This window comes from Ascaphus truei, chromosome 6, assembly GCF_040206685.1.
Source record: "Ascaphus truei isolate aAscTru1 chromosome 6, aAscTru1.hap1, whole genome shotgun sequence".
Lineage (NCBI taxonomy): Eukaryota > Metazoa > Chordata > Amphibia > Anura > Ascaphidae > Ascaphus > Ascaphus truei.
In genome coordinates this window covers 19175787-19187069 of record NC_134488.1, presented here as the reverse complement: position 1 = coordinate 19187069, position 11283 = coordinate 19175787, and the positions used below count along the sequence as shown (strand labels likewise).

Here is an 11283-nt window from a genome sequence, read left to right as displayed (position 1 = left end):
ATGGATGAATTGCCCAATATGTGAGTACTCTTCTCTTCTTTACTTGGATGGGGAGATTGTGACCTTTTATTGAGTGCGACTCCAGGGCCTTTGTCCCTGTGACATATCACCACAGGATTATTACATTACCTGACAGTTGATGGATGTTAATATATGGATGGTTCATGCTTAAGCTATGCCCTAGGAGAGTTATTTATGCACCAGGTCTATGAGACTTACGAGGCTTCATTATAATTCATCTGCTACGGGACTGTGCTTATCATTAAGAAATGTATGTGGATTTATGGTTCCTCTGCTACTGTTCTCTAATAGTTCATCTGAAATTAGATGTATTGTAAGGAACTCCAACCCTCTCTAATAGTGCGTCTGAGATCAGATATATTGTAAGGAACCCCAATCCTCTCCATTAGCGAGTCTGAGATCAGATTCATTGTAAGGAACCTCAACCCTCTCTAATAGCGCGTCTAAGATCAGATGCATTGTAAGGAAATGCAACCCTCTCTAATAGCGCGTCTGAGATCAGATGCATTGTAAATTCTTCTGTATTTGATACAATTTTCTAAATGACCTGGAGATTGCAGAGAACCCTTTAGGGATGCCCTGGGAACCCAAGGATACCTCTGTTGAAAACACTAGGCTATACTGTACCTGTGTTATTGTGTAACTCATCCACTACAAAGTACAATATGTAACACTTAAATAAATTTATAATATCATAACAATAACATGTAAATGAGGGTCTTCTTTGTATAATTATTTTCTATATGGAACATGTTTGCAATTTCAGTTTCTTTATTATAGATTGCGCTGTATATTTGATTTCTTTTTTTTATTGTATCACTGAACGATATCAGTCATTACCACGCCCATTCTGTATACCAAACATGTCTGCCATTGCACATACTGCGCTAAGAATGTACCTTTTGGGCACAGACACCTTTCTGGTTACATGCTCATTATGTCAATGTACATTTTCCCCATTTTTTTGTGGCTATTAATTTACAATCGCTAATGGAGTATCATATTGCATGGGTTTGCACAGAAAGCATAGAAACAATTTCATTAAACAGCTGTTGACGGATTTCTGATACAGTATGTCCTCATAGCCTAGGAGTATTTTGGTTAGTTTATGACCTGCTGGATGGTCCATGAAGGATCGAGTCTTCATTTGGGGATTAGTACAATATTCCACATAGAGAATCTGGGTTATTTCCATGTTGGACGGGTTGTTACTTTGTAGCTGTGTTATTGTTAGATTTTCTGGTCAATGACTCTACTAGTCTAGGAAACGTTTTGTTATTTGATAGATTAAGGGCTTGTATCTGATGTGATCTCAAACCATTTATTGTACCTATAGATGGTTGGGGTTAGTTATGGGGTTAATTATGATGCTTGGGGGTTATTCCAAGACCAGATTGTGAATTATTATGTCAGGTGTAGGGACTTATCCTGTGTATTTGGGTGGTTATGCTTAGGTTGGGGAGTTGAGTCGCATATGTTATTATCAGGGTTGAGACGGTGTTGGATGGGTGTCCCCAATAACGTTTTGGCTATGTGTTTGTGTACAAAGATCTTGTCAAGTTTAGGGTGTAATTTTGCGTTTTTGGAGGGTTATTCTCAAGGAGTTTTGAAGAGATCTAATTGAGCCACAGTGAATATTTTGATGTGAGTGTATGTGGGCAGTGAGTGTATGTGGGCACATTATAGAGATGATGCTGAACATGAGTGATGTTTTTTTTTTTATCTTGCATTAAGATACAGCACAGCTTGTGCAGGATGACTCATATATAGTTTAATGTGAAATGTACGATTAACAAATAATTGAGCAAGGGCAGAAGCCATGGACAATGTCACATTATTTACAATCCTGACAAACTCTCATACTATGAAGATAAAAGGGTGAGAGGGAGGAGAGGGGGTGCAGAAACAGAAGCACATTATTAGCACATGGTGAAGGTTTTCCAGAAGAAGTTTTTGCATGGAGCTTTCCGCTCACGTGGATATAGACGTGGAAATTTCATGGATGATGAACGTGGCACCAACTTGTCCTCTACAGAGGCTTCCCTGTCCATCTCTAATGAGTTACTATCTGGGCTGTCCATCCATCCAGACAGCAACTTTAGAAGATCTTGCTGTAGTGCACCCAGCTCCTAGAAGAAGAAAAAACACAAGAATTTGATCAAACTCCATATCTCTAACTAATTCCCCATCACCCGGTTCCCTGCGTGACTCATTCCCCGCACAATTGACTGCCTGGCTCCCCTTATTGCCAACTAACTTCCCTCACCATCAACATAAACCGCTCATCCTATTTACCTTCAACTTCTTATAAAGTCCAAGATCATATGGTGTTCAGCTATGCAGCACTCATACGCAAAAATGCAAAGACTTAAGGTTTGTATGTATAATCTGGACGGCTTCTTATTACATTTGAAGGTTTATATGGATGGATGTTTGTATATTAGCACAATGTTAGGAGTTTTTAGCCTAGTGATACAACCGCAGTACTCAGAATTATGGCATTCCTATGGCAGTTCAAGAGTTGGCAGGACAACACAATTTAAGGTGCACAAGGCCAGTACCGTTTTTCCTCCTTGATTACGCCTTCCATCCTGCAGAAGTCTCAGCCGGTCCCTGGTGTGCTGATCCGTGGTGACGAAGATCCAGAGATAAAGATGAAAAAACAGAGCGTTACCAAACGCGAAAAATCACAAGGTGACCCCAATAGAAATGTAATTTATTGAAGTCTCATGGACAACAAGATAAAATGCGCTATAAGTGTGTGTATACTTTGATAAAGCACTTCTATAGCGCGAAACGCATAGGTGGTGCACATTTTATCCTGTTATCCATGAAACTTCAATACATTTCTATTGGGGTCGCCTTGGGATTTTTTTCGCGTTTGGTTGTGCACCATATTTTCATCTTTATCTCTGGACCTTTAACTCCTTGACTTCATTTCTACTTCCTTATTTGTAGTATTTGTGTTACTGCACTCAATTCTCTTCGGGTCACATTACCTTCGTATTACTCACACATACCCAACTCATTTCTCCGATCACTGGTTCATTATCCTCGCCTCGGACTCCACATGAACTATATCACACATTAAGTCATTGTTGCACCTAATCATTTTTCTCTCGAGGGTGGCCAACTCCAGTCCTCAGGGGCCACCAAAAGGTCAGATTTTCTTACTGAGCCACTGATTGAGCCATCTGTGCTGAAGCAGGAATATCCTGAAACCCTGACCTGTTGATGGCCCTTGAGGGCTGGAGTTGGCTACTCCTGCCCTAGACCAATCCCTTTAGCATCACATTATGCACAATCTGACCACTCAGGTCACTAATCAAGACTTTCAGAACTCAATAAAAAATTTTAAAAAGGTAGAAAAACGGAGCACTGCCAGTGGAACAAAAAGAAAAAGCACAGTGTGTCCCATAAAAATAAGACTATATATTGGGTCATATGGTAAAAAAGAGAGAGGTATCTCCCCACCTATGCATTTCACGCATATACTCCTTGATAAAGTGCTATGGCGCAAAACGCGTAGGCAGGGAGATACCTCTGTGTTTTTACCAAATGACCCAATAAATATTCTTATTTTTATGGGAACGCACTCTTTTTTCTATTTGTTCCACTGGTAGTGCTCCTTTTTTTCTCCATTTTTTTTCGTGCAATCAACATAAACGGATTACACGCAAAGTACCCTCGGACAGAGGGGGGGGGGGACGTCAGGATGCTGCACTTATGAAGTGAGCCCACTTGTGAATATACAGCACCCCCTACACCTCAAGATGGCTGAAGGAAGGTATGGTCTATTTATACCTACCTAATCCAACCTCATATATCAGGTGTATGATACCCAAAGGGTAACTTCTGCTTTCTTGTTCTGAGCACCACACAATCCTTTGGATTTTGTTTCCCTTAATAACTCGCCCTGTTGACCACTATCTCATTCTTTCCATGTCAATTCAATTATTTATCAACACTTATCAAAATTTATAACTAACTCATCCCCTTCAAATATAACTAATCCCCTTCGGTACCAACATATTCCCCTCGCCATTAACCTATTACCCATATTAACACCCAGCCCCCTGGTTGCTAAAGTCATCAATTCCCTCATCACTAATTAACTACCTTCATCTCCCTTATCACAAAACCGCCCCCAATACCTATTGTATTACTCAATTATAACGAATCACTTGTTCATTATTTAATCCTTGTCACCGCTAAGTAATCTATCATGTCACTCACCCATTCCTTTAATCACTGTTTCTTTTCCGGTTAATCTCCAATTCATTCCCCTTCAACCGATGGTCAAAGTGCTTTTCAAAGGGTGATTTCAGAAAAGACATTTGTTTCATGAAGGGGCAAAAGACGTCACCCCCATTTAAAATTAAAACTGTTTGTGACATTGCAGTTACAAGAACACAAAAAGAGAGGTCGTCTTTAAAGAAAATCTATTTTTACTAAGAGAAATAGAAAAAAAACGAAAACCTTAGGTGTTTTAACAGAAATGTAGAGATATCATGTAATCCCCACCACCATTGCTTTGGTTACTCAAATGTTTTTAATCTCCAACTCATTAACCTAACCACTAATGAGTTTACCTTATCACTAACTCATTGCTTGTCATAATTGATTAAAAGGTGCTAGTAGCAGTATTAGTCCCAGAAAGAGTAAGATACTCCTTAGGTTGTGATACCGTTTACGGGATCCATTATTCAAGCTTTTGAGACTGCAGCAGTTTCTTCATTTGATGTGATCTCTGAACTGAAAATGAAAGCCTTAAATAGTGCATGAGATGAGGTTCATCACAGCAGAAGTCTTTCTTTGTGAACGAGGTGTTGTCCCCAGGAGTATTGTCCTCAGCTATCAGTGTAAGGTGTGTAACAGAGATAGGTGGATTAAAGGTTGCTGATCTTCAGAGCATCTCATTCGGATGAAGACCCCATTTTTATTGAACCTTGTGCACCATTTATTTAAGCCTCCTATCACCAGTTTAGAGATCACATCTAATGAAGAGATCTCTGCAGTGTGGCACAGCTTATGCACAAGAACACTGTGTACAATTTAAAGGATGTTCCATTAAACGGTATCACAACCTACAAAGTATTTTGTGATAATTGCTAACATATCATCCACATCACACATTTTCTGCCTCTTATCGTTAACTCATTGTCTTCATTTCGTACTAATTGCCCATCATCAATATCTTCCAAGGCCCTTGATGGGAGCAACACGTGACCTGTGACAGCTGATTTCCCCCTCTACTAACAGACCAGAGGAAGCAAAAGCGTCCTAAGCCAAAACGAGGCCAGTGTACGATGGTTGACTTGGGTGGGACATCAGGACTATAGCCAGGGACCACCCAGGAGAGTATGCTTTATCATTAGTGCTTTCCTTTCAAAGCACCAGCACCGCCATTCAGAAACCTACCAGTTTATTTTACTGATATTGCACGATATAGGTGCTCTCTCTGTATGTGCTCTTCTGCTTTATAGTGCTCTGCCAATGCACCACCTACTAGGATCCCACATTGGACTTTTATTAGTGTCATAATTACATGATACTCTTTTTACATGTACATCCATTCATTACTCAGAGCAGTCTACCTGAGAGCACTTTATTTTTTAATTCGTTTTATTCCTATCCTTGCTTATACTTCATTGATCTAATTGCAAACTCATAACCTTTATTGCCAAATTGCCTTATAATAATAATAATTTTATTTCATATAGCCCTTTTCCCCCAATGGGGTTCACAGCATTACACAATGACAGTATAGTGCACAGTACGCAGCACATAGGAATATTACAGGCGCAGGTCCCTGCCCAGATGAGTTTACAATCTGTGTTTTTGGTGCCTGAGGCACAGGGAGATAAAGTGACTTGCCCAAGGTCACAAGGAGCTGACACCGGGAATTGAATCAGGTTCCCCTGCTTCAAACTCAGTGTCGTTGTTAACAGAGTCAGTGATTAAAGGGCTACATTAGTCCCAGAAGGAGTACAATACTCTTTAGCTTGTGATACCTTTTAATGGATCAATTATACAAGCTTTCTGGACTGCCGCAGTTTCTTCATCTGATTTGATCTCTCAGCTGAAAATGAGAGGCTTAAATTGTGCATGAGATGAGGCTCATCACAGCAGAGATCTTTCTCAGCAGGTCACTCCCCACAGTTAGCTTATTACCTTTATCACCAACTCATCCTCTGTACTATGTTTTTAATATAGCGAGAAATCCACATTGCAATATCCTACGTGCTTTATTTAAATAAATAATTCCTGTAGTATTAGATAATAAACCTTTTTTTTTTTTAAATCCAACTCTTAATGGCATTTTTAATGCGTTTTTATATACTGACCCTCTTTTGCAGCAGTGCAAGATCTTTGTAACTTTCCTGTTTGTGATAATTTGTTGCCAATATTCCCAGCAGTTTGAGCTGCAAACTGTAACAATGGATAATGTTACCATGGTAAATTAATATAAGAATACATTGTAGCTGCTGAGTTACACTGACTGAAGAATTGATTGAAACTGAAAGGCCGCCATTTAGTGAACCCTGGGAAACAGGATCTTTGCTGATCGATCACGGGAGAACCAATCGATCAGCAGCTTAGGTAATTAGTTTTCAATAAAAGTAATCAAAGGCTGCATATTTTTTTTAAGTGCTGATTGGATTTCCTCTTTAAATATACAATTTTTGTGACAAGTGATTTGTCTTTCTCCCAGTTTTCTTCGCAATTAGAATAGGTAAGCCTCTCTTTCTCACTTCCAGAAAGACGTTTTGAGTGAAAGGTAAGGACTTTGATTTTTTACCAAAAGTGGGAAATATGTGTACTTAGAACTAAAAGTGGTTGCAAAAACTTTCATGAACATGCAAAAAAATAAAAATAAATGTACAAAACAAAACTCAAGAGACATTCACACGTAACTCTTCACATCCTGATAAACTAGTTCCCATCATCACTATTATCACGGTCTAAGAATCAATGTAATTTACTAATCCTGTTATCGTTTATTAATTATCGTTTATTAATTATCAGTTCCATCACCAAAACTAATTTCCTTTTGTTATGATGACTAATTCATTACTCTAAACAATAACACGTTTCCTTTATCCCTAACCACTTACGCTTATTTCTTATACAGCGCTCCAACCATTAACGCTGTCCCCCTTCATCTGTAAACTACGTCAGCTTCTGTCTAATATTGCCCTTCTATATATCAGTTCCCAAAAATTCTTTCCCCCCACAGTTGACAATTGTTATTGCTCAGCAAGTCACTTCTAGTCATCCTGAACGGGCACCTTTATTTTCTAACTCATTCCTCTTGTTACGGTTTAAGTAGAAATAGCCGTGTTAGTCCAGTTGCGCTAGTGCAGAGTAAATGATCAGTTCAGTGTTAGGCGGTACCTTTTTTATTTGGACTAATAGATATTACAAGACAAGCTTTCGAGCGTTCTCTCTCTTCCTCAGGTCAAGCAATGCGGTCTTATTACGATCTAAATTTCCTACCTCACAGATGTTTTCCCCTTGTTCCAGTTTACTCACTTAGCTTCATTAATCACAGTTAGTTCCCCATAAACCAACTACTTCATCACGTCACTAACTCACTCCCTATAATATAGATTTCTCACGTAACTAGCCTGCTTTTTGTATTCTTTTCATCCCTAACTCTTTTGCCTAACTCCAAATGAATTGAACACATCACACATTCCCAACATGACAATTAATGTGCTTATCCAAAACATTCACCTTCTCCATAAGGGATTACATTTAACGCTCATTTTCCCCATCGTTCTCTCCTCATATCATTAACCCGTTCCACTCATCACTAACCCACTTCACGGATCACCAGTAACCAATTGCTGAGATCGCCATTGCCCTCGCCACTAACTTTAACCCCCCCCCCCAGAATCGAAGCTCTTTTGGCATATCACCAATAACTCCCTACAATCACTAAATCCCCCCTCTTATCATTCATTTCATAGGTCACAAACGCACTATTGCATTTAACTTGTTTATCTCAAAGCTGATTACCAAAAGTCCCTGTTTATAGGATAACTACCTGTTGCCTACATTTATCATGGATTGAACTTAATGAACTTAACATATGTCTTTTTTCAACCTCATCTACTGTGTAACTATATAACCAACTAATCGCTGATTATTTCCCCTCCCTTGGGTTTGCATAATCCACGTTGTAGTGAAGAGGATGTTAAAGCATCATTGCAAGTTGCATGGGATATTATCTACTTCAGACTGTGTTGTAGAAGTAGCTGTCCATCCTGTACCCCCGTTACGTGGTTCTCCCTCTCTGAGTTACCGTCCCATTTGTCCTTGTACTCACCGTGTTGCATCTCACTCACCTGGTTGTGGGTTGCCCGGAGTGGTTCCTCTTCTGGCCGAGAAGTGGCTGTGACAGTCCACACCAGCAGCAGCAGCACCGACCCCAGAGAGCTGAGCCGCAGCATTGTTCAGCACTGACAGGTTCACACAGCACAGATGCAAGTGAGAGATGCTGCAGGATGCTGCGACTGAGGCTCTCGCTCCTTATATATCTCTCCTCAGACCCAGGGGTGACGTAAACCGTGCAGTCCAAGGAAATTATGCTATCCTGATAGAGCTCACCAAGTCAGTGGCAGAAATGAATACGGTCGTACAGGAGATCCAGGATGAAGTATATAGCATGGAGTGATGCTTTTCACCTCATCTTCGCCACCAACCTAAAAGGGCAATTCAACGTATTGGGTCAAAACATTATTTATTTATTTTTTTAAACCACTTATTAATGTAATCAGTGTGAAACATTAATATGTATCACTTTTCATAGGAAACTAGATTCAAGCATATCGGTTTATCGGTTTGACAAACGAGGGCTTCAGGCTCCTTTGCAGGCAAAAAAACCAGAGCAAAGTTAACAATGTAACTGGGGCTTAGAGGTCTGGCAAACTACTTTCACCAGAAGACATTAGATAAAGGTTGTAAAAACCACTTAGCATTTTTATAATGGGAAGGCCAAACTGTTTCACACATACTTAGACTTACTTTTAAAAAAAAGTGTAATAATGACTTTTCATCTATTAAACATGACACTGCCCTTGGTTTACTTTTGATCCAGGCAGTGCTACCCCCTTAAAATGTAGGTAACTAGCTGAAAGAAGCCAGCGTTGCTCAGGAATTCTAAGAAATAAAAAATACTGAGATTTATGAATGGATATTTACATTTTTTTAGTTACTTCATGCGAAATCCCCCTGCTAAAAACAACAACTGCACCCATAATAATTTCATTGCCTCTGGAGGTCCTGAAGTGTCCGATCCAGTGTTTCTAATGCGTGTTTGTGGGACATTGTGCTCTCGTCCCAAACAATTCTTGCATCTGGAAGAACTTTGGCTGCTCCTGTATTTTTGCTAATGTTGCTAATTGGATTTTCAGAGTGATTGTAAGAGACGTGTGCAGAGGTACGCAATGGAGACCGTTTAAAGTGAAACGAAAATGAGGCTTTATTGCGCCTGTTCCTTTAACACAGCAAAACATTCAAAATCAACAAAAGAAAAGCTTACTCCGCTTTGGAGAATATCTACACATTTAGTCCAGCCCTCTCTAACTGGGTGGGTAGCTAAGCTAATTACCACCGCCAAACATGTATACGTGTGTGTGTGTGTGTGTGTGTGTGTGTGTGTGTGTGTGTGTGTGTGTGTGTGTGTGTGTGTGTGTGTGTGTGTGTGTGTGTGTGTGTGTGTGTGTGTGTGTGTGTGTGTGTGTGTGTTTGTGTGTATATATTGCATATTTGCTTTCCTGTGGAGGGTTTTTGTCACTTTTTTTACTCACCATAACTTAACTCAGTAATATATATATATATATATATATATATATATATATATATATATATATATATATATATATATATATATATATATATATATATAAAATGTGGTGGGTGTTGGAGTTAGAGTGTGCTGGGAATGTGTGTGTTAATTTAGTTCCTGACTGGCACAGTTGTTTGGAGGTAGGTGGCCCCTCCTCCCAGAGCTCACCCCTCCCCACCTTTTTTAACTTGGGAGGTTCTAGCATTTTGCTGTATGGACAGGACTCACTGTGGTTGTTTCCCCTCATACAGAGGTAGAAGGAAGGGTTCACAGTTTTAGTGACAGGACCTGCATTAATTTGGTTATACCTTGACGTTGGTATGCAGGCTTATAATGCTTTGGCCAAATGGTTTAACCAAGTAATTAATATTATCATTGAAGTATTTATACTTTATACGTATTACTCTAATTGTTTTGTCAATTGGAAGTAGCATTGGGCTCCCATGTCTTTCCCTGCTTAGTGTGTTATCTGAATCCCACAGAACACACTGATAGCCTAGACCTTGAACCTATACGGTTCTAGTATTGAAGGTCAGAATACCTTCAGGTCGTCTGTTTTTAACACCCATTATTTTATTTATTTGGTACAGTTAATAAAGTTTGTTTTAAACCATTCATTCATCACACAGAGCGTGAACCTGAGTGCTGTATTTGGGTTCTATCTCTACCCCTACCCTTTCCCTGCTTCTTGTAAGATTTCAATTTCACTCCTTTGAAGAACGCCAGCGCTATGTCACATGTATTTACCTTAATATTATCATTATTTATATGTTCTATTACAACACATTATTTGTTTTATATGTCCTGCATTGTTTGTTAGTTTTGTCTTTGCATGTAGTGAGCTTTCCTTTCTTGGTCTTTCCACAAGCTGTCTCCCAGTTTTCTGCCGTCTGTTTTCCATTGGTTGCTATCCAAAAAATGCCATTTCATGCGCTCCTATTTCTGAGTTTTTTGTTTGCTGAGTGTGCCCCGCTGATCACGGGAGATTAGGAGCAGCAGGGTGGAACCGGACAGCCGAGGGGGGAGTCATTTGGAGGGACAGCGCGCTCAATTTATATTTTTTCATTGGTTGCTACCCCCAGTGTTGTTTCCACTGCTCCGTTTGTGTTGGTGCGCTTTTTGGTCTCCCTTTTCCTTGTTTCCATGTATCCAAAAAGGATGGTAAAAAACAGAGCACCAACAAAGAGACATCACAGGGTGGCCCCAACAAAAAAGTTTTATTAACGTCTCAGACTTAAGGACAAACAAAAACGCACCAACTACGCGTTTCGCGCTTTAGGAGCACCTTATCATGGTGTATGTTTTAAAAGAGGATCATAATACTCTTTAAATGGCCGTGCCACACTGGCAAGGCTATCAAACAAGCGCATGATTGGCCCAGCAGTAGGGTGGATGCTCGTATTCTA

At 39.7% G+C, this 11283-nt stretch overlaps 1 protein-coding gene across 2 annotated transcripts; it reads right to left on the bottom strand.

Moving 5' to 3' along the window:
• Nucleotides 1–810: 810 nt before the first annotated feature.
• Nucleotides 811–8548, bottom strand: LOC142496402 (somatostatin-2-like). 2 transcript variants are annotated; one of them, XM_075603104.1, is made up of 3 exons: nucleotides 8376–8548; nucleotides 2583–2642; nucleotides 811–2150 (listed from the first exon to the last, which is right to left on the bottom strand). In XM_075603104.1, the coding sequence occupies exons 1-3, from the start codon at nucleotides 8478–8480 to the stop codon at nucleotides 1941–1943; spliced, it is 375 nt and encodes a 124-aa protein (XP_075459219.1). In that variant the 5' UTR covers nucleotides 8481–8548; the 3' UTR covers nucleotides 811–1940. The 2 variants fall into 2 exon arrangements, with proteins under 2 accessions (XP_075459219.1, XP_075459220.1); XM_075603105.1 differs by lacking the exon at nucleotides 2583–2642 and having other exon boundaries at nucleotides 8376–8547.
• Nucleotides 8549–11283: the final 2735 nt, after the last annotated feature.